Genomic DNA, 27,473 nt, shown 5'->3' with positions numbered 1-27,473 from the left:
CATCAGCTATACTTGCATTACAGGGTGTGTAGTGCTAGGGATATCTCAGTTCACTGTATCTAACGCAGTCCTTTGAGAATCCTTGTATCAAGTACTTCTGGTAGCCTTTGCTATGATACATGAGTGATTACTGATATGTCTCAAAGTATAGTTGAGACACATGACCAGAAAGTGTTAAGCGTCCTGCAGGATAAATGACTCAAATTCAACCCTTAAAGACATATGGGGAGATAATGTTTGTGTTTTTGTGTATTTACATATATATGGGTAGTGGTCAACAAGGGGGGCCTGGGGCCCTGTCCTGCAGCTCTAAAGCCCCTTTTGGAATGCGGCCCTGCGAGCACGAGCCGGAGGACTCGGGAGGAGAAGCGGCGCCTTCCCCTTCAAAGCCGGCCGGAGAGAAGCGGCACTTTGAAGGGGAAAGGGCTGCTTCTCTCCAGCCGCTGGGTGTGCAGCTGCCCCTGCTCCGTTTGCTTTGTTAGCTCAGTTTGATGCAGGGAGGAAACAAGAGGGTGATTGGGGGCAGGGGAGGGGGTACACAATTTTGAAAGTTTCCCTTCCTGTGGATGCCTCGCTCTTGTTACACACATCGATAGTCACCGCATGAAAGTTAAATTAATAGATTCATAGATTCTAGGACTGGAAGGGACCTCGAGAGGTCATCGAGTCCAGACCCCTGCCCTCATGGCAGGACCAAATACTGTCTAGACCATCCCGGATAGACATTTGTCTAACCTACTCTTAAATATCTCCAGAGATGGAGATTCCACAACCTCCCTAGGCAATTTATTCCAGTGTTTAACCACCCTGACAGGAACTTTTTCCTAATGTCCAACCTAAAGCTCCCTTGCTGCAGTTTAAGCCCATTGCTGCTGCTTCTATCCTTAGAGGCTAAGGTGAACAAGTTTTTCTCCCTCCTCCTTGTGACACCCTTTTAGATACCTGAAAACTGCTATCATGTCCCCTCTCAGTCTTCTCTTTTCCAAACTAAACAAACCCAATTCTTTCAGCCTTCCTTCATAGGTCATGTTCTCAAGACCTTTAATCATTCTTGTTGCTCTTCTGTGGACCCTCTCCAATTTCTCCACATCTTTCTTGAAATGCGGTGCCCAGAACTGGACACAAGACTCCAGATGAGGCCTAACCAGCGCAGAGTAGAGCGGAAGAATGACTTCTCGTGTCTTGCTCACACCACACCTGTTAATGCATCCCAGAATCATGTTTGCTTTTTTTGCAACAGCGTCACACTGTTGACTCATATTTAGTTTGTGGTCCACTATAACCCCTAGATCCCTTTCTGCCGTACTCCTTCCTAGACAGTCTCTTCCCATTCTGTATGTGTGAAACTGATTGCTCTTTCCTAAGTGGAGCACTTTGCATTTGTCTTTGTTAAACTTCATCCTATTTACCTCAGACCATTTCTCCAATTTGTCCAGATCATTTTGAATTATGACCCTATCCTCCAAAGCAGTTGCAATCCCTCCCAGTTTGGTATCATCTGCAAACTTAATAAGCGTACTTTCTATGCCAATATCAAAGTCGTTGATGAAGATATTGAACAGAGCCGGTCCCAAAACAGACCCCTGCGGAACCCCACTCGTTATACCTTTCCAGCAGGATTGGGAACCATTAATAACTACTCTCCGTGTACAGTTATCCAGCCAGCTATGCACCCACCTTATAGTAGCCCCATCTAAGTAGTATTTGCCTAGTTTATCGATAAGAATATCATGCGAGACCGTATCAAATACCTTACTAAAGTCTAGGTATACCACATCCACCGCTTCTCCCTTATCCACAAGACTTGTTATCCTATCAAAGAAAGCTATCAGATTGGTTTGACATTATTTGTTCTTTACAAATCCATGCTGGCTATTCCCTATCACCGTACCACCTTCCAAGTGTTTGCAGATGATTTCCTTAATTACTTGCTCCATTATCTTCCCTGGCACAGAAGTTAAACTAACTGGTCTGTAGTTTCCTGGGTTGTTTTTATTTCCCTTTTTATAGATGGGCACTATATTTGCCCTTTTCCAGTCTTCTGGAATCTCTCCTGTCTCCCATGATTTTCCAAAGATAATAGCTAGAGGCTCAGATACCTCCTCTATTAGCTCCTCGAGTATTCTAGGATGCATTTCATCAGGCCCTGGTGACTTGCAGGCATCTAACTTTTCTAAATGATTTTTAACTTGTTCTTTTTTTTATTTTATCTTCTAAACCTACCCCCTTCCCACTAGCATTCACTAGGTTAGGCATTCCTTCAGACTTCTCGGTGAAGACCGAAACAAAGAAGTCATTAAGCATCTCTGCCATTTCCAAGTTTCCTGTTACTGTATCTCCTTCCTCACTGAGCAGTGGGCCTACCCTGTCCTTGGTCTTCCTCTTGCTTCTAATGTATTGATAAAAAGTCGTCTTGTTTCCCTTTATTCCCGTAGCCAGTTTGAGCTCATGTTGTGCCTTTGCCTTTCTAATCTTGCACCTGCATTCCTGTGTTGTTTGCCTATATTCATCCTTTGTAATCTGTCCTAGTTTCCATTTTTTATATGATTCCTTTTTATTTTTTAGATCATGCAAGATCTCGTGGTTAAGCCAAGGTGGTCTTTTGCCACATTTCCTATCTTTCCTACTGAGCGGAATAGCTTGCTTTTGGGCCCTTAATAGTGTCCCTTTGAAAAACTGCCAACTCTCCTCAGTTGTTTTTCCCCCTCAGTTTTGATTCCCATGGGACCTTACCTATCAGCTCTCTGAGCTTACCAAAATCCGCCTTCTTGAAATCCATTGTCTCTATTTTGCTGTACTCCCTTCTGCCCTTCCTTAGAATTGTGAACTCTATGATTTCATGATCACTTTCACCCTAGCTGCCGTCTACTTTCAAATTCTCAACAAGTTCCTCCCTATTTGTTAAAATCAAGTCTAGAACAGCTTCCCCCCGGTAGCTTTTTCAACCTTCTGAAATAAAAAGTTGTCTGCAATGCAGTCCAAGAACTTATTGGATGGTCTGTGCCCCGCTGTGTTATTTTCCCAACATATATCTGGATAGTTGAAGTCCCCCATCACCACCAAATCTTGGTCTTTGGATGATTTTGTTAGTTGTTTAAAAAAAGCCTCATCCACCTCTTCCACCTGGTTAGGTGGCTTGTAGTGGACTCCTAGCATGACATCACCTTTGTTTTTTACCCCTTTTAGCCTAACTCCGAGACTCTCAACACTTCCGTCTCCTATGTCCATCTCTACCTCTGTCCAAGTGTGTACATTTTTAATATATAAGGCAACACCTTCTCCCTTTTTCCCCGGTCTATCCTTCCTGAGCAAGCTGTACCCATCCACACCAACATTCCAATCATGTGTATTATCCCACCAAGTTTCGGTGATGCCAGCAATGTCATAGTTGTATTTATTTATTAGCACTTCCGTTCTTCCTGCTTATTACCCATACTTCTTGCATTTGTATATAGGCATTTAAGATACTGATTTGATCTTGCCTTCCAGTTTTGCCCTGACCCTCCTTTCTCTCTGCCATTATGGCCCACACTCCCTCTTATTTCTGACCCATCTCCCAGGTCTCCATGTTCCCCACTTACATGTGGGCTTTGCTCACCTGTCCCCGTCGAATCTAGTTTAAAGCTTTCCTCACTAGGTTAGCCAGTCTGTGTTAAAATAGGGTCTTTCTCCTCCTCGAAAGGTGAACGCCATCTCTGCGTAGCAGTCCTTCCTGGAATAGCATCCCGTGGTCTAGGAAGCCAAAGCCCTCCTGGTGACACCATCTTCGCAGCCAGGCATTCACCTCCACGATACACATGTCTCTGCCCCCTACCTTTGACAGGAAGAATCGAAGAGAATACCACCTGCGCTCCAAACTCCTTCACCCGTACTCCCAGAGCCCTGTAGTCACTCTTGATCCGCTCAGTGTCACACCGCGCAGTATCATTTGTGCCCACATGGATGAGTAGCATGGGGTAGTAGTCAGAGGGCTGGATAATCCTCGACAATGCCTGCGTAACGTCTCGGATACGGGCCCCCGGCAGGCAGCAGACCTCCCGAGATGAAATGTCAGAGCTACAGATGGGCGCCTCCGTCCCCCTCAGAAGAGAGTCTCCGACTACCACTACCCTACGTTTCCTATTCGCAGTGGTGGCAGCAGACCTCCTAGCCTTAGGGGTACGAGGCTTCTCCTCCTCTACTGTAGGGTGTGATTCCTTCTTTTGTATCAAGAAGAGCATAACGGTTACCTATTACCATGGCGGGAGGGTTCAGGGCAGGGGTGGTGCACTGCCCGCTGCCAGAAGTAACCAGCTACCAGTGTCCACCCTGAGCCATCGCCTCCTCCACCAGTGGTGTGTCAGCAGTCCTGTGTACTGGGACAGCTACTCAGCTGTCTCCACACGGACACTGTCCAGGAATTGCTCGTGGATTCGGATGCTCCTCAACCTAGCCACCTCCTCCTGTAGCTCTCCCACCTGCTGCCTGAGAGATTTCACCAGCAGGCACCTTTCACATTGGATGGTCCCCCCGGCCTGGATGTCAGTAAGAGGGAATTGCAAATCAGTCTCTGCAAAACCACACCAGGATCTGGGTAGAAGCATCCATGCTCAGGCGCTCTGTCTGGCTACAGGCACAGGTGGAGAAGACAGAAGCAGTGCTGGCACAGGTGTTGCAGGTCTTCCTAACCATCGTAGGCCTCCCTCTGTCAAACTCCCTCTCAAACTCCCCTGTCTGCAGCCCCCGGTCGCTCTGCCTCTTAAAGCCTGCTTGCCTAGGTCAGTCCCACCCCCTCGTGAGTCACACTGGGGAAGGCCAATCAAAGGCAATCAAGGGAAAAATCAAGGGAACAAGGTCAGGCACTCAGTCCCAACTACCACAGCAGCTGTAACTGAAACTGAAGTCACCTGAAATCAGAATTAAAATTAAAATTCAAACAGTTGAGCAAACTCACTCACACCAACAGCTAGTACTCTCACTCTCACCTGGTAGCCTGTTCAGCAGCAGGATCTCTTGCTGTCCCTCTCAAACTCCCCTGTCTGCAGCTAATTACATACTCTGTGTTGCTGTGTACCATTAATTGCTTCTTGATATAATGGTTTATTGTGAGACACAGCTACTGGTACAGAATTCACTTGTTAGCACTATACATCTCTCTCTTTGTGGAAGGCTGCAATTAACATTCCTTGATCAGACTAAACAGTTCTGGCAGCTAGTTTGTCAGAGATAGAGAAAGAGGGATTGAAGTTAACCCAATTAGCACAATTTTATTTAAAACTCAATTAAAATCTCAGTCCCAATGGGTTGTACTGTGCTATGCTGTGGTGAGGGAATGTCATCAGAAAGGCATACAGAGAAATTAGTCTTTCTAATTAATCTGCATACCCATATTCCTTTTAAAAAATGCTTCCAAATTGGTTAGGTAACTCAGCTGTATTTGAACAATGTTACCCACCCAGGACACTCATTTCAGAGGACTGCCAAGATTCTTTCAGCTGGGGTTGCCAGCACTAAGGAGCTTTATAGAGGGCAATGTTCTTGTCTCAGGGACAGGTACAACCTTTGCGCCTCTTCTGCTTTTCCTACTGGCTAATTGTGAAGCAATTGTAGTTTCAGGGAGTTTGCATAGCCTCATAGCTCAAAGAAACTGATATACAGTAGAACCTCAGAATCTTGGGGATGGAGGTTATTTGTAACTTTAAAATGTTCATAACTGAACAAAAACATAACGGTTGTTCTTTCAAAAGTTTACAACTGAACGTTGATTTAATACAGCTTTGAAACTTTACTCTGAAGAAGAAAAATGCTACTTTTAACCATCTTAATTTAAATGAAACAAGCACAGAAAGTTTCCTTACCTTCTGAAATCTTTTTTAATCTTGTCAAATCTTTCCCTTTATTTTTTTTTAGTAGTTTAGTTTACTGTATTTGCTTTTTTTGGGTCTCTTCTGCTGTCTGTGTACTTCCAGTTCCAAATCAGGTGTGTGGTTGACCGGGTCAGTTGGTAACTCTGGTGTTCGTAACGCTGAAGTTCTATTGTTTTGAGAATGGCAACCCAGAATATTAGGGGCATTCCAATATCCCTAATCGTTGTCATAAGTGATCTTATTTTTTTATCTTGACAATAACACAGATATTAAACTTGAAGTCTCGTGCTGCAATAGTATAGCTTTCAAGGTGTGTGCAACAAGAGTCCAGCAGACATTCTCCTACATAGATCTTCACTCTAGGCTTTAGATCTTAATAATAATAAACCTGAAAGATAGCTTAAATTTTTAATATCAGACCGGCTTATTAGCACTCAAGATTGCTGTATGATTAGCATTTGGATCTCTTCCTCTTTATTTTGTTTTTGTTATACTGCTTGCCTTGGATTAAAAAGCTACTCATTAACATCCTCAGTCCTTCTAAAAATTTCTTTTTGTATTAAGGATAATAGTAATATTTAATGCTATTTTTATAGAATTGATATTTTTTCCCTTGAACTTTTTTTTAAGAAAAACACTTTTACCTTTTTTTTAAAGGTCTTTTAAGGTAAAGTGGATCATTTTTCCTTCTCTAGTCTTATGGTCTTTAACACTTATCATCTCTACTGCAAAAAGTCTTCAAATTCTGCCATAGGTGTTGCCAGAAGATGGTCACTAGCAAGCATCCTATGCCCCTAAGGTGTTTAGACTCTCACTGCTAACTTGTTTGATTCTTGTATTCTACTGGTCTTGAAAACCAAGGCAGATTTCTTGGAGAACCTCTTCTTGGCCTTACTCACGGTTTTTTTTTGTTATTTATAGCTACTGAAGGCAAGGTAGACTGTGTAGTCCAATAAGGCATCACTGTGAGCAGAGGTCGTATGTGTTGGTGACTGGTAAAAACTTAACTTGTCTCCACATCTGCTGCAAATCTTTGTATCAATATTTTCATTGATTAGGAGCTAAAGTTCATGCTCTTAGACACTGAGGAAAGTGCAAGGATGTATACTTGTTGGCATGGTCTGGCCTAGACATTGGTATGAAGTCCCTCTTCTGTTATCTCAAAATGAGGAGAGGACCCCTCCACCTGGCCTTTGCTTCTCTTTAGCTATAAGTTTCTTCACTGACTGAACACAATAAGAATACAGCTGTTTTCTTATATGCTCCTAATTATTATAGGTCTATTGGTACTCTCAAGATGTACTTTAAGATGGAAGTGTTCAACTTTCTGATGTACACAGAAATGAACTGACTGAAATATTACTAATTTTATTAAACCATCAATATGTTACTATTAATTTACATGGCCCTTTGCAAACTTGGGTATAATGCATTCCCTGTCTCAAAGAGTTAACAAGTCCAGTAAAGCAAGACAGACACACTCAAGGGAAAGACATGGGATAATAGTTAATGACATGCAGAATATAGTAATGATAAGGGAGGAGGGATTGCTTGAAGAGTTGGATGCTAAATGGGGGGGAGGGAGAGGGTAGGCAGGAAGTTGGTTCTGTGCATTGAAGGCTGGAGCAGAAGAGTAAGTTCAAAGGGTTGGGATGAATCCAGGAAGTGAGTGTGTGTGGTGTGGGGGAATAAAAACAGATGTGCAGACTGCCAAGATGAGGACTTTCCTTTTTTCTGTACTGTTTTGTGTTAATTGGGAGATGGTAGAATCCAGTGAAAACTTTCAGTGATTTTATATATTTTTTCCAGATGTTTTGGTATAGGTTGACTGTATATTTTACCTGGCTGTTTTTTTTTTCTTGTAACTTTCTTGTTTTGTTCTATTATAAGATGCTTAGATGCCTATCAACAAATGGCTTACTAATGTATTAAATAAGTATCTTCTTTAAGTATTCAAATGGTTGACACAAACTGGCCATCTTTGACAGGCAGATGGCCTCTGTTCTCTTAAATATTTCTCCAGATGACAATAACTGGTGCATTGAGTGCACCAATTATTATATGAGGAAACCATTCATTTATGTAATTCGTTAGTGATGCAGTCAACATGATCAGACAATCAGAACCTAAACTCAGTATATTGTTTGACTTATTATTTATCTCTGCTGATGCACTCTTGTATTTATGCTTTGGAAAGACTTGTTTAAACCAGGAAACGTGACTCGGCTGGTTTTTTGGGGGGGGTTTAAGCTTTTTAACAGTATGTAATCTAGAGTTTGAAGTTTGCTACTTTCAGAATTGAGAAAAGGAAGGTTGAATTCATAGTTTGTGGCTGATTGTTTGAAGTTCCAGACATGGTACTTGAACATGACAGTGGTAGAAGAATCATTGTGATGTTGGCATGATGAGTAGTATTCACTCTGGGATTGAGCTGGTCTGTGTGTCTGTACTGCACACTGAAGAATGAAAAAGAACATGCTCTAAGGAAGAGATCTATTTTCTTTAGTAGATTGCTTTAGAGTAGTTTGTAGTGACTATCTGAGTGGTGGTTGACCCAGGTAAATTGTTAGTTAGGCAAATAAAGTTGTAGCTGCCTTATAACCCATGTTACTTTGTCTGATTTTTCAAGTGTCCAGATCAATATTCTGAGCACTGCTCGCTACTCTCCCACATCTGGAATCCATATGGGGACCATCACTTGAAGAGGAGGAGATTACTTACGGTAACTGGAGGTGGTTCTAGGTGTGTAGTCCCTATTTGGATTCCCATACCTGCCTTCCATCCCCTGCATTGTGGATTGGAGTAAGCTAATTGCTTACTGGTAAGAGGGACTGATGTTGACCCGCACAGCCTCTTAAAGACTTGGACACACGACGCAGCCAACGCATGATGTACATGTGGGGTCAACGGACGCTACTACGAACAATTCTGGCACCAGCGCTTGGCACGTATGCACACCCATGTCTGGAATCCAAATAGGGACGACGCTTCTCGAAGAACCTTCAGTTATAGTAAGTAACCTCCTCCTACTGTAATGGCAACAACATTTAAATTATGCTTTCTTTCTGTTAGGTTCCTTATCGGTTACATGCTGTACTAGTTCATGAAGGCCAAGCTAACGCAGGGCACTATTGGGCATACATTTATGACCACCACCAGAGGAGATGGATGAAATATAATGATATTTCTGTGACCAAGTCAACTTGGGAGGAGTTGGAACGTGATTCTTTCGGTGGTTACAGGAATGCCAGTGCGTACTGTTTAATGTATATCAATGATAAGGAACAATTCTTGATACAAGGTAATGTCTGGGGTATATTTTCAGCATGAAATACAGTATGTGGAAGTTGTGCTCAAGGTGTTGACTTCCTGAGTGGTTCTGTTGCTTTGTTGAATCTCTGAACTATGGCTAATATAATTATAGCAGAATTTAAGAGCTTGAAATTTACACTTGTATATAATACTTTATTTACATGAAAAGTAATAGTCATATGATTATTTTAATTTCTATTGTTGACTAAAATGTTACATGTGCATTTATAGTTGAATACAAAGAAAACTAAGCAACCTCCCCCCCCAAAAATCCCCGCGTTCCTGTAGAGTTCAGTACAAATGCAGCAATGATATCCTGCTTTTCTACATTTTTACAAGTGAACATTGCTTAATTGTAGGTCAGCTAAAGAATATTGTAGGTGTTTAGATAAAGCGCTGCCCAAGTTATAGCCCTAAAGATGGGGTTATTGTGTGGAGTAATGTCAATCTTTAGTGTTTAAACAAATGAGTAGAAAGTGAAATATTTAATTATGCTAATAGGTATCAATGTTTATAGTTTTCTAGATGGCAAAAAATACTACCCATCTTTTGAGTAGTACGCATCATAGTGTCACAGTACGTAGTGCTTCAGCATTATTAAAATAGCAAAATAAAATGTTTGCCAAATGAAGACGTCATGGTGAGGGCATAGGTTTATCACAACACCAGAGAGTAAAACCAAAAAAGTTAAATGTTAAAAGCTATAGAATAGGTCACTTTTACATGTTCTCAGGAATATTTTTCTTGCCTTCATCCACTTAATATACTTAATGTACTTTTTCATGGAGTGTTTAAAAAAAAAAAAAAAAAAAGCTTGTTGCAAATTATTGAAATGAGCACTTCATAGCTAACTTACATTTTGAGTTCTTCCTTGTGAAAAACAAAACAAAGGAATACAGTAGAAACCTGTTTATTCAACCCTGACTTAACTGGCTCTCTACATTTACTGAACAACCAGGTCTCCAGGGCCAGAAACAACCGTTAGATGGCACTGCAGCATTGCATTTTCCAGTTTATCTGTAGTTTTGATTATCTGATCTGGCCCCGGTTGGCCAGTCCCAGTTAGACCGGCTAAAACTTCTTAGGAACATATCCCTTGTCGCATTAAATCATGTCCAACCAGAAAGCAATGACTAGGGAGAATATGCACATACTCCCACAAGAATACAAATGTTCACTGCAAAGCTACATGACAGAAAGCAGTCCCGCTGCTTGCAGTTCTTGTCTGACCACGATAGATAAGTGTATCTTTAACCATATTATGAATAAATTGTGGTGATGGACCATGTTTTCATCAATCCTCTTTTTTATGACTAGTTTGTAGTTTAAATCGTAGTTCAAAAATGTTTTAAAAGAAAATAGATATTCTCCTTCACTGTTCCCTCTTGTGGCCATAGATTATATAGACTGACTATTCAGCGGAGGTTGACTGCTCATCTGACAGACAAAGGGGAGAGTTTCTTATGCCTGTAGTGCTATGGTAGTTGGGGCCTTCACTATTCTCTCCACACCCAGACATTAGTGAATTGGTCCCAGAAATCAAAGGACTACTTGTTAAGGGTTAGGTGGATCTGCCAAACCGCATTGTGTAGAATGAAAATATCATGAAGAACTTGGATCTTTTGGTTACAACTTAGTGACAAGTTTCCAAGCATAGTAATAGATTTATATTGCTTTACATTTTTAAGGCTGTCTTCATAAGGTAAAAAGTTAGAAATCTCACTTAGTTTTAAATGATTACTAAGATTAGCCTCGACATTTCCAGATCCCCAAATTCATAAGGGGCCTGCCGCCACAGGCTTTGTTGGCCCCAACGTGTGGCTCTGCCAGTCTAAAAGTTCTAAGTCTAACTAAGACCAAGTGGAATGGAAAGCAATTGGACCACAGTCCCTTATGTACTTTTGCTGTGAACATTTTGATTCGTAAAGTGCACACAGCCCCAGAGGTTTGGCTTTCTAGGTGGTAATGAGCTTATGTTGCCCAAGTGCAAGACTTAAATTGCAGAAGCAAAATGCTTCATGAGCTCCACCTCCAGGTGAGTAAGCTTCCTGCATATGACAAATGATAAACTGAGACGTATTCATAAATGTGAGACAACTTTTTAAATTTCACTGGTATATTGTATGCTTTCAAGAATGCTCATTCTGAATGCCTTTCATCCACATGTATTCCTGTTGCCTTTCATTATTTTGTGAAACACATAAACCATGTGGTTTTACAGAAGAATTTAATAAGGAAACTGGTCAGATGCTGCTTGGAATGGATACGTTGCCTCTTGATTTAAAGGACTATGTCAAGGAAGACAATAAGCGTTTTGAAAAAGAACTAGAAGAATGGGATGCAGAACTTGCTCAGAAAGTACAACAGGAAAAGTTGTTAGCATCTCAGACACCCAGGATGCCAGCACCCTCCTCTGCTCCAGGTTGGTCTGCATACATTTTTTATGTTGGGGGGAAAACAAAAATAAAACTTTGCATGTGTATACATTAATGCCAGCTGTAAACTATCATATCTTTGAAGATACGGAACTATTTTTCTTCCCATTTGAATTGTTTTCAACAGTGAGTTCTATAAAATAACCACATTAGGAGTTTGTTTGGTTTTTAAATAAGCATTGGTTTCTGTTGGGGGTTTTCTTTTCTCATTAAAATAAAAAAAAAAAATTAAAAAAGCCTACTGGATGGTCTTATTAATGTTGAGTAATTTTCTGCCCTTGTGAAGTTCCAGTACCACCTCAGCTGAAAGCATTCTTCAAAATTGAAAATGTGGCCTGATTTTTCAGAAGTGCAGAGTAGTTAGTAGCTCCCATTGGCCTTTTATTTTAAGAAATAAAATTGGTATCTCCAGGGTATTTTCCCTTTCTCCTCTCTCTAAATTTTCCTAGTACTCAGATTCTCTAGATTTACAGTAATGTGAGAGCAGAATTTAGCCGTAAGGAGAGGGAGAAATTGTGTGGTATATTATTGTAGTAATGGAATTAAATTAAGAAATAGGAAAACTTTAGGCTGATTACCAGGAAAATACTGAGAATGTTAGGAATGGTGTGGTGGACTCCAAAGAATAGTGGTGGAAACTCAACTGCTTGGGATTTAGCTGACGTGAACAGACAATTGGTGAACTAATTGTAGTGACAGTCCCGCACTGACATAGTCTATTAACCTACCTAGTCTCTTTCTCTATGTCCATTTCTAGCTTTGGTGGTTCTACAGTGTAATACTTAAGATGACTAGACACGCGTGGATAGTGGGAGTCTGTCATTCATACATTCTTGTCACCCTTGGATCATTAAAGAGTGTATGTTCATTTCGTAGTGACAGACACGCAGATCATAGTTTGGCCAAACGTATCTAGAAAATTGGTGTACTGATAATGTTAAACTGCATTTTTTTTACTCCAAAGAGTGATTTCATCTTCTAAATGTCTAGTTTTTCAGTTACTTGGAACAGCCTAGTTTTTGTTCTTTGTATTAGTGATACAAAATATTGAATGAATTTCTCTTGAAATTTACGAGCAGATCTTTATCCTTTTTTTGTTTTACTAACTGAAAGCAATAAACAAGTCTGTTTTGTTTTTCTTAGTGAAGATTCTACATTTCAATGGAAAGGAATTTGTGTTTTCTTAGTTGTTTGAAAAGTAAAATGTATTGATTGTAATGTGTGTTTATTTTGCAATATAAATCTTTTAGATTTAAACTCTTAGATATTTTAGGCCACAATCCCACAAGGAGATTCAGGAAGACCCTTACACTCATGCACAGCCCCAGGCTCAACATGGGTACTGTGTTCTGCTTCAGCAGGTGTTACAGGCAATTCAAATATGTTAAATATGATTTTAAACTTTTCTAATCCTAAAACTATTCACTAAGCTCTTTCAGTGCTTAAACTAGAAAAGATGGGAACATGGATCTAAAGCAGATTTGTGTGAATTATTTGACATAACTTGCATTTTTGTGCAAGTTTCTTTAGCACTTACTTGTTAACCCAAATAACGCGGATAGACTTAGCTATGTTAAGAATATGAAATTGCTTATCTTCATTTTTTGTCACTAAGCTCAAGCAGGAGAACCAGAGTATTTAGAGCAGCCATCAAGAACTGATCTCTCAAAGCAGTTGAAAGAAGATTCTGTACGAGCAATCACTAAAGCATTAGCTGAACAGGAAGTTAGAAGTCCTGAAACTGTCATGCAAACGGTGAGGATATTTTCAAGTTTTTAATACCCCTTCTTTTCTTATCTTGCAAGTGACAGGTATTATAATATCTGATAAGAGAAAATTATTCCCTTGAAGAAAGCATTAACCTTTCCTTAGTGACTATTCAGCCTTTATACTCTGTCCAGAAGAAATGGAGTATACCTAAAGGCTGATAGTAGAGTAAAACTAATGATGTACATACATTGTATGTAATTATCACACTTCTTTGTTGAGTACAGTATGTTGTTTCTTAAATAACGGTCACACATGTCTTTGTGTCCACCTACAATCAGGGCCAGCGCTTCCACTAGCGACCCTAGGCGGTCGCTTAGGGCGGCAGGATTTGGGGGGGGGGGGCAGCCTTTTTGCCGCCCCCGGCGGAAATTCGGGGGGGGGGGGGGGGGGAGGTCCTTCCGCTCTGGGTCTTTGGCGGAAATTCGGCGGGGGTTCTTCACTCGCTCCAGGACCCGCCGCCAAAGTGCCCCGAAGACGCCGAGCGGAAGGACCCCCGCCGCCGAATGCTCAGAGGAGGAGCGCTGCCGCCTAGGGTGGCAAAAACCCTGGCGCTTCTCCTGCCTACAATTAATAATGTTCTAGTTATGGGAGTATATAAAGGAGTATTCCTCCCAGGACACTAAAAAATATTAGGTTTTTTAAAATTTATTTAGGGATTTTGAGACACCAGTTGGAGTCGTCAGTATCCTTGAAAGGCTGCATCAGTTGATGTAGTTTTTAAGGTTAAGCATTGTATTTATGGAGGATATACGTAGTTAGTTGCATACTGGGGGGAAAACATGAATATCCTGCTTCAATTCTATTTGAACTAGGATCCTATCCTAGGTTTTAGTATTTGAATTCACAGACTTCGAAACAGGTCTTCATGATTCATCAAATGTATATATTTAACTTAGAATACATATGTTACACCAGCCAGAATATTGGGTAATTACTTTTTATGTGAATCCTCCAAAGACTTCCAGTACTTCACTTCAGATAGTCTTCAAGTAATTTTGAGCACTGAATAGAATTGCAAATAAGAGGCTGCTTTGTGAATTCTTTATGAAGCTAAAATTCAATGAATTTTACATTCAGCAAATATTCTTTGACCAACTGTAGGTATAAGTATTTGATCAAATATGTTTGCATGAATAAATACATTTTGAAACCACAAGCAACTTTATTGGAATACTTGTTTTTTAGATCAAAATAATGTAACATGTATCAGTTTATTATTTATTATTTCCCCAGTTTGTCTTGCTAAGTCATCGTGGAGAAGTATATGAACAAGTTGGGCATGTGCAAAGTTCATGCATTCTTCCTTAAAAATAAATAAATAAAACAAAAATGTGGCCTGAGTCCTAATTGTCCAGAGCTAAACAAGCCCACTTAGACTCAGGAACTAATAGGCAAGCATATATACCAGTAAATGCTCATATTTCACATCAAGAATTCGGATACTTCTGTGGATCGATTCCACATGGAAATGGAATCCTGGATTGGTGTTTAATCAAAGCAGAAGTGTTTTTCTCTTGTCTCTCAACCATTGTGATGTCGAGAGCACAGACACTGCTGAGTTGTGGTTTAAAATCAACAGGGAAGCTAATCTAACTCTTGACACCAAGACATACTGTCACCAATATTCCTAGGTTAATGTTTAGATGGCCGCCTGTGTTCTTAGAGAAAATAATCTGTCACGTTTAACAAAATAGTAGAGCCTAAATTGGAAAAATCGATGCCAACATAGCAAAACAGACTGGAAACATATATGGTGCCTTGTACCTATTTGTGTTACCCCAAAATGAGGATGTGAAAGTCCTCAATGATATCCTGCCTACCCCTGTTCTCTACCTTGGGTCTGCTGGCTTCCCTCCAGATACACCAGGATAGATGCATACTAGCTTGGTTGCAGGGAACAAAATACGTCAGTTCAGGCCTATGACATGGAATGAACAGTCCCAGTCGTTTACAAGATTGTGGTTGGGGGGAGTAATTAATTGTAGGAGAGGCAGAAATTGTATGTGTATGTTTGAGAAACTAGATGTCTTCATGTTGTTAAGTCTGAAATGGAATGTTTTTCTTCAAGTAGTGTCTCTATGGTTGCTCCATTTCAGGCACTCCTGCACCTTTGATCAGAGACTTTTGGTAGCAGTGCCCATTCGGCCTTTATGCTCTCTACACATACTCATGTCCCGTACCAAAAATATATAGGGCTGCACAGGCGAACTGCCCTCAGTTCCTGCTCAACCACCTTTGGTTTAAGATGGAGTGCTGCACATGCCTGCTTCTACTAACTGCCTTAATGTTGTTATATACTTAGTTGTTGTATATAGTTGTACATAGTTTGTTTTAGGGTTTTTGTCTTTCCCTTTTGCTTGTGTTTTCCCAACTTGTAGGGTCATTTCGGACTTGTATTTTCTGAGGTATGCAGGATCCCCATGCAAGGGAGAAGACTTATGCTAACTTGGCCACCTTGAGATCCCAGTCACTGAAAGCATCCAGGGCTGAGGAACCTGCCTCCATGTCTGCAGTACTGAAAGCTGTGCACTCTATGTTGATGGTATTGACAAGGAGCAGGCGTATTAAATCTTCCTCAAAAACATCTCAGTCACCGGATACCTGAGGCACCCAAGAAGAGTGTTGTTGAGGCTCCAAGTGCTTCTGGTATCATGAAGATGTCTAAGACTGCTCCTAAAAATCCGGTATCTACCTCGGTACTGAAATCAACCTCCAGAGTTCCTCCGGTACCCCAGGAGTTCAGATACTCCAGACCTCTTCATCTCCAATGAACCAGAGAGTCCACTGCTTGCTGGTACCACACATCTCTCAGTACTGAGGTCTTCTGGGTCACTCTCTAGTCATTTCTCATTGGGTCACTCGACTTCTCTGACTTACACTATCCAAGGGGAACAATTATCATCTCCATTAGAACGTGTGGAAGAGGAATCTGACTCGATTCACAGCTTTCTGTTTGTGTTTCACATTTATTCAAGGATAGTTTACTCTCCTCCCCACATGGAGGGAAGGGAAGATAGATGATCCCCCACCTTCCTACAGCTGGAGGGGTAGGAGGCAAGGGCTGACAAGGATGTAGCACCTTGTACAAATATTTCCTGATGAGGCTATAATGCCTCCAACACCTTCCATGGCAGATGACTTTCCAGAGTTCCGGGAGCTGATGAAACAAATTGCTCTTTTACACTTCCTCACGAGGGATTTGGACTTCCACCATAAACCCCTGGATATTTTACATTCCTCAGCTTCAACGTGTGTGGCACTTCCAATTAATTAGGCTCTTCTAGAGCCAACCAAGACAGTCCAGCAAACCCCTGCCACAGCACTCCCTGCATGCAAACATACTAACAAAAAATACCATATGTTCTGGTCATGGATTCAGAATTTTTATTTTCAATGTGACACCAAATTGCTTGGTTGTGGATGCAGTTAGAGGGTGGGAGGCAATACAAAACCAATGCTATCCCATTTAACAAGGACCAAAAGCATCTTGATCTTTTCGGTCGCAAAAATTACTCCTCTGCGACCCTACAGTTCAGGAGAGCAAATCATCAGGAGTTCATGTCAAAATATCACTATCTGAATTACAGCAAATTTAGTATCTTTATTAAATATTTGCCACAGGACCACCATGAACAGTTTAAGACCATCATAAATGAAGGTCAGCTCTTGGCAAAAACGTCTTGGATACAGCCGATAGCATAGCCTGTACCATCTCACCATGATGTAACAAGCACCTTGGCTCCAGCTGTGCAGCTTCCATAGAGAGGTACAGTCTACTGTAGAGGGTTATAAGTTATTTTCAGACTCTACAGACAGTCCCTTCATACTTTGAAGGTTCGAGGGCCACTCTTGGATCCCTTGGGATCTATACACCTATAAATGAAAGGAAACTTAGCAGGTGTTAGATGGCCCAAAGATCTCGCACAGTTTACTTTTCTACTTTCTGTAGGCCACTTTAACCTTGGGCCCAGAGACAAAGATATTCCAAAAAGAAAACAGCTACTGACAGAGCTACTTCATCCCAGCCATCTGCTATGGCTAAGCTCCAGTTTTGATGGCTTGGTCAGGAGTCTGAACTACTCCCTCCACAGGGACTTGCTGCTGCACTGTCCTGTCCTCCCCCCACTCGGATACAGCCTTTCCCGATTCCATCCTGCATGGGCGACAGTAACATCTGACAAATGGGTTTTGGAAGTCATAACAAATGGTTATTCCATCCATTTTACCTCCACGCCTCCCTCCCACCCACTTTTCCCCTGTCTGTTCAGGGACCCAACTCACAATCAGTTGCTGAGACAGGATGTCATCTCCCTTTTACTCTTAGGGGTCATAGAATGAGGTCCAGTCCAGCACAGGGGAGAGGGGTCCTAATCCAAGTACTTTCTAGTCCCCAATATCAGATCTCAGACTTCTAAACAGCTACATCAAACAGATTATCCCTAGTTGACTGTTCAATAGGATAGATTTTATAGGACTTTCTCTAGATGCCATGACAGCCAAGGCTTGCTTACTTGTGGACACGTTCACAAACCTGAAAATCTTGTCTGAAGGACTCAGATAAGTCCTCAGACCTTGGCAAGGAATTGTCTTCAGCTGTAGCGTCATATGGCAGCTTATGTCTTCATTAACCCAACATGCCAGATGACATCTCCAGTGTTTACAGGGATGGCTGAGGACCATTGACACACGAAACGAGCATAGTCTAGACAGACAGGTCTCTGTTCTCATTGGGTTCTGGACTCACTCAATATGTGGAAGAATCCTTCCAAGATCTGTATGGGAGATGTGTTTTTTTTTTTTGTTTTTGTTTTTTTTCCCCCAAGCTCCTCTGACCGTTGTCATCACTTCAGACGCATCTTTCTAGGGATAGAGAGCTGATCTCAAATCACACATCATCCAGAACAAGTGGTCTCCCCAAGTGGGTTTTCTGCACATCATCATTCTGGAACTGAGACCAGGCAGGAGGGTATGCTCCCTCTTCCTTCCACTGATCAGAGCCAAATCCGTTGCGATCATAACAGACAATGTGACCTGCATGTTCTACATCAATTGTCGGGCGGACATGTTTCCCTTCACTCTATGCCGAAGTGATAAAACTCTGGAATTGGTGCATAGCTAAGCAGATAGTCTTCCCTTCCAGGTATTAAGAACACTATGGCTGACTACCTCAGCAGATGCTTCTCTCGGAGTTACAAGTGGGAGTTGGATTCACGAGTCCTCAGCAGGATATATTTAACCTGGGGGTTTCCAGAAGTGGACTTTATTGCACTGCAGCCAATGCAAAGCGCAAGAAATTTTGTTTGAAAGGGGGACCTGAACCTCAATCACTAGGCGATTCCTTTCTCATCTCATGGATGAAGGGCCTTCTTTATGCATATTGGCCAATACCGTTGCTCTTGAAAATTCAAAGTCAAGCAAGACAAAGCCAAAGTCATGTTGTTTGCGCTGACTTGGCCATGAAAAGTTTGATATCCTTATGTCATTAGACTTGCTTCTCGTCCACCACTGCGACTTCTGATCAGTTCTTGTTTGTTGTCTTAGGATACTGGTCAGACACTTCACCCCAGTCTTGAATTTCTCTGGCTCCAGGCATGATTCCTCAATGGTTCTCTGGATTAGAGACTACCCATTCAACAGAAGTGCAACAGGTGTTAAACAGTAGAAAGGAATCCATGTGACATGCTTAATTCAAAAATGAAGGAGATACTACCTCTGGCAGACCCACTGACAGATTTCTCCTGCCCACTCTCTTCTTGTTCCATTGTCCTGGGCTACCTCTTGGAATTAAAAAGATCAGATCGTCCTATGAGTTTCATCAAGTTTCACTGAATAGCTGTAACAGCCTTTCATTCCCTAGTAGAAGGTTTTTCAGTATTTGCTCACCCCACGACGTCAAGATTACTCAGAGATGTGGTTAATCTTTTCCCTCAAATTAGAGAATTTACTTAACAATATGGGACTTAAACCTGGCTGATAATTACCTTATGAATTACCTTTGTGAGCCATTAGCTATGTGTTCATTGGTTCACCTATAGCTGAAAACAGGTTTTTTTGGTGGCCATCACTTCTGCCTGGAGGGTCGGAGAACTGGGTGCTTTCATGGCAGACCCTCTTCCATTTCCTATGTTCTTCAAGGAAAAGGTCTTGTTACAACCACATCCAAAATATTCATCTAAGGGATCTTCCAATTTTCATATTAACCAGACCATTCATCTACCAGATTGCTTGTTTCAATTGCAAACTGATCCAAAGGATCTACAATCTATCCAGAAATTTTCAAGATAAGATCTGGGTGTATTATTTTATGTTACGACTTTGCCAACATCAACCTCCTTCCAGAGCATTAGCTCATTCTACAAGGTTACAATCTACTTTCATGGCATTACTGAAGAATGTTCCAGTTGCTGAAGTATGCAGAGATGCAACCTGGACTTCAGTACATACTTTCTACAACCACTGTACTTTGGTTCATGCCCCTAGATCAGATAGTGTAGTTGTCAATGCGGTTTTGTCTTCAGTATTAGATTCTGTTACAAAGCTTCCTCCTCCTTGTCAGAATACTGTTAGGGAGTCACCTGAAGTGGAGCACCCATAGGAACACTACTGTATGAAGGGGGAGAGGTTACTCACCTTATACAGTAATTGGACTTCTTCAAGATATGTCCCCTTACGGGTACTCCACTACTTGCCCTCCTCTTCTCCTTCTGAGTTTTTTTCTGCAGGACTTTGTAGGACTTTTCTTTGAAAAGAAACTGAGGATGGTTTGCCTGTTCAGCTCTGTATACAAGGATGTATAGGGTACATACATGCATGAGCCGAACAAGAACTGCTACCAAAAATCTCTGATTAAAGGTGCGGGGGTGCACATGCACCTGAAGTGGCGCACACGTAGGGACACACATCGCTAAGAACTCCGGTTACTGCACAAGGTGAGTAACCTCTGTGTTCATAAAGAGGCAAAGTTAAGGCTCCTTGTGCCCCCTTTATAAAAGTATTTGGAGAATATTAAGTATTTGAGAACATTTTTCTGAAATTTTCTGTCACAAATTAAGCAACTTTTCAGTATAAATACCTTGTTTAGTAGCACTGTGCATTGTAGCTTCTAAACAACTGGGTCCTAAAAACCGGTTTTAATTGGTCCAAACACACTTTTTTAATCTGGTTTCAATAATCTTTATTACATAAGTGTGTACAGTTCAGACAGGCCCATACTGTCTTCTTTTCCTTTCTTCTTTTTCCCTTCTCTTCACAGCCATCTTCCTCTTCCTTTATTTTGTTCCTTTACTCATATTAACCTTCTCACCCAAGCTCTACCCCCAGCTTAAAAGAACAAAACCCAAACCCAGCAAAACTTGTGACAAGCTATGTGCCAGTCACCACCAAAATCATTTACTTATTCTATTTATGTTCCCTGCCCTTTATCTGTTCCTGCGTTTCCAATGGTAAGCTCTTCAGGACAAGAACTCCATCGTCTTGTGTGTTTATAGAGTGTCTGGGACAATGGGGCCTGTTCCTTATTGGGACTTCTGGGTGCTAATAGAATATAAATTATTATTATAGTGCTTCCAACAGAATATAGGTCTTAGAGGATTTTGTTTCTATGGCACATGATTGCCACATGACTCTAATCCAAGCAGATTATCAATTGGCATAAACTGTGATAGCTCTGTTGAAGTCAATGGAGCCATGACAGGTTGATTTCAGTGGGGCTAGGACAATTTACACCAGCTGAGGATCTGCCCCTTAGTGTCAAAACAAAATTGCCACAAGAACACCACTTTGGTGCTACAGTAACAGAGAAGGTATGAGCATTACAAAGGCAAATAATTTTAGAGCAAAAAGGAAAATCACTTTTCTAGAAAGGTGTTAAGACAAATTGAAGGCCAAGACTTGTGGAAACATTGAGTGTAGAATTCACTACTTAAGATTTTTCATACCTTTGAATTTCTTTCAAAAATCCAAATAGTGAGAGAGAATGCAGGTGGTCTAATACTATAAAGTCTAGCAAATCCCAGCAACACAGATTGTTTTACTTATCAGTCTGTCATTTTGTTACCTTTTTCTTTTCTCTTCTTTTTTCTGACTTTTTCATACTGATGATGATTTTCTCCTGCAGAGCTCTGATAACGCCCCAGCTCAACCAGCTCCTAACCAGCGTGTTGTAGAGGTGGCGATTCCTGATGTAGGGACTTTTGTGATTGAGTCAGAGGAGGGGGGTTATGACGATGAGGTACCTTTGATTGCAGTCTTGCGCACAGTTGCTACACTAGTGTTTTCTTTTGCTGCCTGGTGTGAATTTTTTGGCATGTTGCACATTGTGGCGCTTAACAGATATCTGCATAACTAAAAGCTTAGCAATTTGTGATGATGATCTCTTGAAATTCACAACAAAAATTTACAGAAAAGATAGCAGCAGTTACCCGAATTGGGCACATTTTTGTGTGGTATGAAATGATTATAGGAAGGCACATATATCTGTACCTTTGAGCTATTGGAAATTGAGTATTATCTTAGGCCAAGTGTAGTCTATGAAAGATATTTGTGAACTATATTACATTTTTTAAAAAACTAAGAATAAAGAATGACATTCTGAATTTCCTTGTTTTTGTCAGTTGAATGAAGTTAAGGTTCAAACTACATCTATTATCTGCCAAGCTTAGACATTTTAGATTCAGAGGAGCAAATTGTCCTACAGATACAAGCTGAAATATTTAGACACAGAGGCATGAGTTAAGGACAGATTAGCAGCCAACTGTTTCCTGGCTCTTGACTTTTCAATTGTATTTCCTTTTATGCTAGGGCTCCAACTTACAATGGTAACAGTTAAAGAAGAAAAGTGTAATGAAAAAGGCAAATATTAGAAATGTTTAAAAATTCTCATTTATTTCATAATTGCATTCCTATAACATGACTATTAGAAAAGCAAATTAAAGGTTAAGTTGTTCCTTGTGGCGCAACTTAAGTTTCAGCTCTGGAGGAGTAGACCAGAAAGGCATAGAACCTCAGAGCCACCCCTCTGAGAAACAGTCTCCTTCCTGCTTTTCCCTTTGCTCCAGAAAGATAGTAGTTTTTTGCGGGCCTAGATCAGCAGCAAATTACAATACCCCCAATTTAGCTTAGTTTTTCTGGCTCGTGTGTGGGAATGCAGAGCCAAGGGTCCACCCCATACTCCACTACTTCCTGTCCGTTTGCTCAGAGAGGGGACATAGCTGGTGCACAGTGCCTGCTTACTCAAGGAACCTGGACCTATGTTCTAAGTAACTCATGGAGCCATGTATTGCTGGGTGTGAGTAGGTCAAATCATATTTTACATGTGCAGCAGTGAGTAGGTCAAATCATATTTTACTCCTCAGTTGTGAGAAACGTTAATTGGCAGAATGGGATGGAGAACTTAAAATGGTACTGTTGTATTTGTAAGAAGTCAGACCCACTGTGATCTGAATGCAGCAGTTACATATCTGTGTCCTTTGACCTTATGTCCTACATAATGCAGCTCTAAAGAAAGTTCTTATGATATCCTGACTAGCTCCAAGGGAATTGTTGTTAATGTTCACCTTTAAGGACATTCACAACTCGGCCCCTCCCTACTTATCTGCCTTTGTCTTACAGCAATGCCATCCCACATCCCCTTCTTCTCAGTGGTGCTGATCTTGTGTCCATTTGTCTGCTTCTTCCGTAAATGTATTTGTGCTTTTTTACATGCTACCCTTACATATGGGATGTCCTCCCTGACCTATTCCCGAAGCTTTCTGCCTTCTCTCCATAAAGACTCACTTCTGTTGTGATGCCTGCAAGAAATTAGCCAGCCAATAATGCCTAGGCTGAGTGGTATTTGGAGACAGAGCTGGCTGTTTGTTTATTTGTATATAAGTAGGAAAAAGACCTTTCAAGTAACTTGGAAGTGTAAATCTGAGCATATAACTAACCGGTGTAACTGCATAATCTTACTGGTTTTACCTTTGTCTTCCCTCCCCACTTCCCTCCTGTTAGTTTAAATTTGTTGCTTCTTAATTCAGATTGTCATAAACTCTTCAGGGCAGGGACCATGTCTTCTTGTGTGTTTGTACAGCACCTAGCACAATGGAACCCTGATCCTGATTTTGAATATATATTTTATGTAATACTTCATAATTTAATAATTGCATTATCTGGAAAAATGATAAAAATAAATATTTGTAGTATTGAACATCAAAAATTCTGAATTTTGAATGGATTTTTTAATTTGAAATAATAGAAACTTTGCTTTTATCCCTTGCTAGTAAGACAGGCTCTTAGGTTAGTACTAATTCATTTTGCAGTATTTGCGGAATAACAGTATTGAACAGTCTCTTCTTTCCTTGGACATTTTGCCCATATAATTATTAAATTGCTTTCATTGCATTTGGAATAATTATTAGTACTTACTTTATTCTAATGTAAACATCTGTTAGATCATATATGGCTGTTGCTTTGGTAGAAGTAGAGAAAAATGTTATGATTAATTTGCAGAACACAAACTCTAACACTGAAGCATTTGCCATTCCAATGTTTGCATGCAGTAGGTTGTTCTTTGTTGCATGAGTCTAAAGGCATATTGACTTAAATCATTAAAATATTAATCATTCAAAACTTTTACCTTAAATCCCCTGTGGCAGGTCATGCTGACCCCGAACATGCAAGGTATTATCATGGCTATAGGTAAAGCCAGGAATGTTTATGACAGGTGTGGGCCAGAAGCAGGGTTCTTTAAGGTACAACTAACATTTCAATCTTTATTTCTCCTCTGATTTTTTTTATTATTGGAATATTTTTTCCTATTAATGCATATTATGATTGTTCTGGCTTTTGTCTGTTTTCTTTTTCTTGGCTTCAGTCCTCAGTTAGTTAGTAATACTTTTGTCCTGACAGAAGCATAAAGAAATCTTATTATGTGTGTGTGTTTTTATAGGGGTGTGTGTTAGCAATAAAGCTTTCTGATACCACTAGTCACAGCTTCCCACATTTTCTAAGAAAGATAATACTAAGGCTAGGGGTGTGAGCTTGAACAATGACGGCATTTGTTTCTTTTTCATAACTAAGGGCTTGTCTCCATTTACAACACTGCAGCAGCGCCACTGTAGTGTTTCATTGGACACATTGCCTACGCTGAAGGGAGACCTTCTCCTGTTGGCACAGATACTCCACCTCCCCAAGAGGCATTACCTATGTCGATGGGAGAAGCCCTCCTGTCAACATAGCACTGTCTACACTGGGGGTAAGGTCAGTATAACTACTTCACTTGGGGGGTGAATAAACCACACCCCTGAGCAACGTAGTTATACCGACATAAATTCCTAGTGTAGACCAAGCGTAAATGCAGACTTCCCCTAGCATGTCTCTGAGAATTCCAGCATTTTCACACAGGAACATCGCTGTGTTCACCAAAGCTTTTCAAAGCTTTCTTGTCCTCCATAAAATAACAAGCTGAATGGTTTGGTTTGGTTTACTTGTTACAGTGTAAGTATTATCCCTTTTGTATAGTGTACTGTATTATTGGGAGATACTGTTTTAGGTGCCCATTCTTTAACTTTTCAAAGTAATATTAAATTTAGAAAACATATCCAGATGTTATCAGTTTTCCTTAATATGTAAACATTCTGAATTGTTGGTACATAAGCTTTTGAATCATCAGTGTGCCAGTGGAAGAGCCACCATGACATAGTGCAGAATTTTTTTAATTTTATTTTTTTCCGTGGGAATGCGTGTTTATGGTATTTAAAAGGGAAAAAATGGAAGTTGAAATTTTTTACCTTGGGGAGTGTATATTCATTAACATTTGTTTTAAATATGCATAATTTCTGGTGAGACAGATACAGTCTTCTATACTCTTACCATATATAATGAGTTAATTTGGTTAGAAAATGTGGTAGGAGTTTGCTTTTTCCTTACTGATAGAGCTGGTCAGGAATTTTTCAACTAAACATTTTTCATTGGAAAATGCAGATTCATCAAAACAACTTTTTTTATGGGAAAAGGTCCATTGCAATGCATTTCCTGTTTTTTGAAAAATTCAAATGAAAAGTGCCACTTTTTGGTTTGAAATGACTTTTAGTTTTGAAGTTCAATTTAATGTATAGTAAAAAATATACATAAAAAAGTTCATAATGGAAACAAAATATTTTGTTTGATCTGATTTGAAATTTTGTTCAGTTCACACAAACTTTAGAGATTACTATTTTTTGTCCTGATTTGAGATGGGGAAAATATTTTAAATCTCAAAAATTCCCATGGGATGAGAGAACCGTTTCACACACAGCTCTACTTTACTTACCTTTCTGGGGTTGGTGGTGTTGTACTTGTATGTAAAAAACATTCATACAATATTTCAGTTAATACTTTGGCTTAAATGCGCAATATGATAGTGAAGTGGCTGACTCAGTTTCCTAACTTGAAGAATATTAAGTGTAACTTCATGTTACTTCAGTGTGGTTTTCCATAGTCTCTTAGATGCTCTGTGCCTTAATAAAATTATATGCCATTTTTTGTTTTGCATTGTATTTTAGGTATAATAGTGCTTACAAAGATAATTTTCTGTTTTTCATGTTTTTTTCTTTAGTTTGTTTTAGAATATGTTTGCTTTACTGTTGTTCTTGGTGAAACATATTTGAAATGAGTCAATCTTTCTTCACTGAAACCTGAAGTTTTTATAGGGTTGTTGTCTTAGTTTTCAGAATCAAGCAAAACACATTCTTCAGGATTTTTGTATATAACTTCCTTTGAGAAATAGATAGAATCTTTCTCTGATATATTGGTTGTACCGTAATCCCATTTTCTGCGTACTGTATTAAGAAAAAACGATTATTTTGCTCAGCATATAAGAATCTTAGAACTCAGATAAGATGCCTGTTACTGTACTTGGTCAAGTCAAAAATGTGTATGGAAAAAGTTCTTTTCTTCTGTTGGTAGACTGTCTATAAAGTGGTATGTGTTAAGTGCTTTTGTCTCGGGCCTTGTCCATGCTAGAAAGGGTTTGCTGGTGTAGCTATACTGGTATGGCTGTACCAGCAAATGCCCCTACTGGAGATGCTTTTTTGCTGGTATAGTTACCTTGATTTAATTAGACCTTTATTTTGGTCCTGATAATCCATCCTTTCAATTGAGATCATGCAAAGCTTGTCAATAGCATTTTGGTATGTCCAAGGAAAAGAGTAAAAATGAACACACAGACACACACCTCTGCCTCCAGCTAGACTAGTTAAAGTCCCACCCTTGAAAATGAGATGAGGGCTTTCTCCTGTCTTCACATGCCTCTGAACGTATAGCATTTCACCTATGTATTGAGTGTCTTGGAAGGAAAGAGAAGAAAACCCTTGAATTCCTAAGTAGAAAGAGGAACCACCTGCAATATCCAGTTTATTCTGTGAAAAAACACTGTTATGTTTGTTGAATGTTAGTTATAGTTTTGGAAACTGGTAGAAACATGTACAGAAGAAGAGATTTTAATTATGTGAAAGAAATGGTTGATAAGTCTTGCTGAGATGAGTAGTCTTGCCAAGTGTTTGGGAAGAAAGGAATTTGAAATATTAAACTGGATGTTTATTACTGAGTGCTTTGAAACTGCCTGTTGTTTTTCTGTTGTGTTCAAGATTTGTTAGTGTTACAGCATTAATATACATTATCCTGCATACAGGCATTGTATACATTCACTCTAGTTCAAGTTGACATTTGTTTACCATAGTGCTTGATCATTTTTGTACCTTTTAGAAAAAAAAACTTAAAATATAATAAGATCTGTCACCATTTCTCTCAGTGATTTGTCTTTTGTTCCACACAGTGGTTAGAGTCAGTAATTAAGTAGTTAATGAGCACAATTGAAAAGTTTTCATGAAAACTAGAATTTATTTAAAAAAAAAAATAGGGTTACCATATTTAAAAAATAAAAAAAGAGGACACTCCACGGGGCCCCGGCCCTGCCCCTTTCCCACCCCCGGCCCCGCCCCAACTCTGCCCCTTCCCCAAAGTCCCCGCCCTATCTCCGCCCCCTCCCCTGAGCGCCCCGCATTCCCCCTCCTCCCTCCCAACCATGCGAAAAGGGCTGCCCGAGCGCTACCGGCTTCACGGTTTGCCGGGCAGCCCCCAGACCCTGCGCTCC

General features: G+C 40.3%; 1 protein-coding gene across 3 annotated transcripts in view; it reads left to right on the top strand.

The window, feature by feature from the left end:
- USP25 (ubiquitin specific peptidase 25) overlaps positions 1 to 27,473 on the top strand; it is a 137,855-nt gene that overhangs the window by 96,692 nt on the left and 13,690 nt on the right. The window contains exons 16-20 of one of the 3 annotated variants that reach the window (XM_024210388.2): positions 8,919 to 9,147; positions 11,380 to 11,580; positions 13,209 to 13,348; positions 21,480 to 21,593; positions 23,998 to 24,093. In XM_024210388.2, the coding sequence (XP_024066156.1) occupies positions 8,919 to 9,147; positions 11,380 to 11,580; positions 13,209 to 13,348; positions 21,480 to 21,593; positions 23,998 to 24,093 (780 nt within the window). The remainder of the gene's footprint in view (positions 1 to 8,918; positions 9,148 to 11,379; positions 11,581 to 13,208; positions 13,349 to 21,479; positions 21,594 to 23,997; positions 24,094 to 27,473) is intronic. The other 2 variants (XM_024210389.2, XM_024210390.2) reach the window with 2 other exon arrangements.

Source organism: Terrapene carolina, unplaced genomic scaffold (genome assembly GCF_002925995.2).
Source record: "Terrapene carolina triunguis isolate 2854851 unplaced genomic scaffold, T_m_triunguis-2.0 Scaffold38, whole genome shotgun sequence".
NCBI lineage: Eukaryota > Metazoa > Chordata > Testudines > Emydidae > Terrapene > Terrapene triunguis.
Note: the sequence above shows the minus strand (reverse complement) of the source record. Positions and strands in the feature narration are given on the sequence as shown.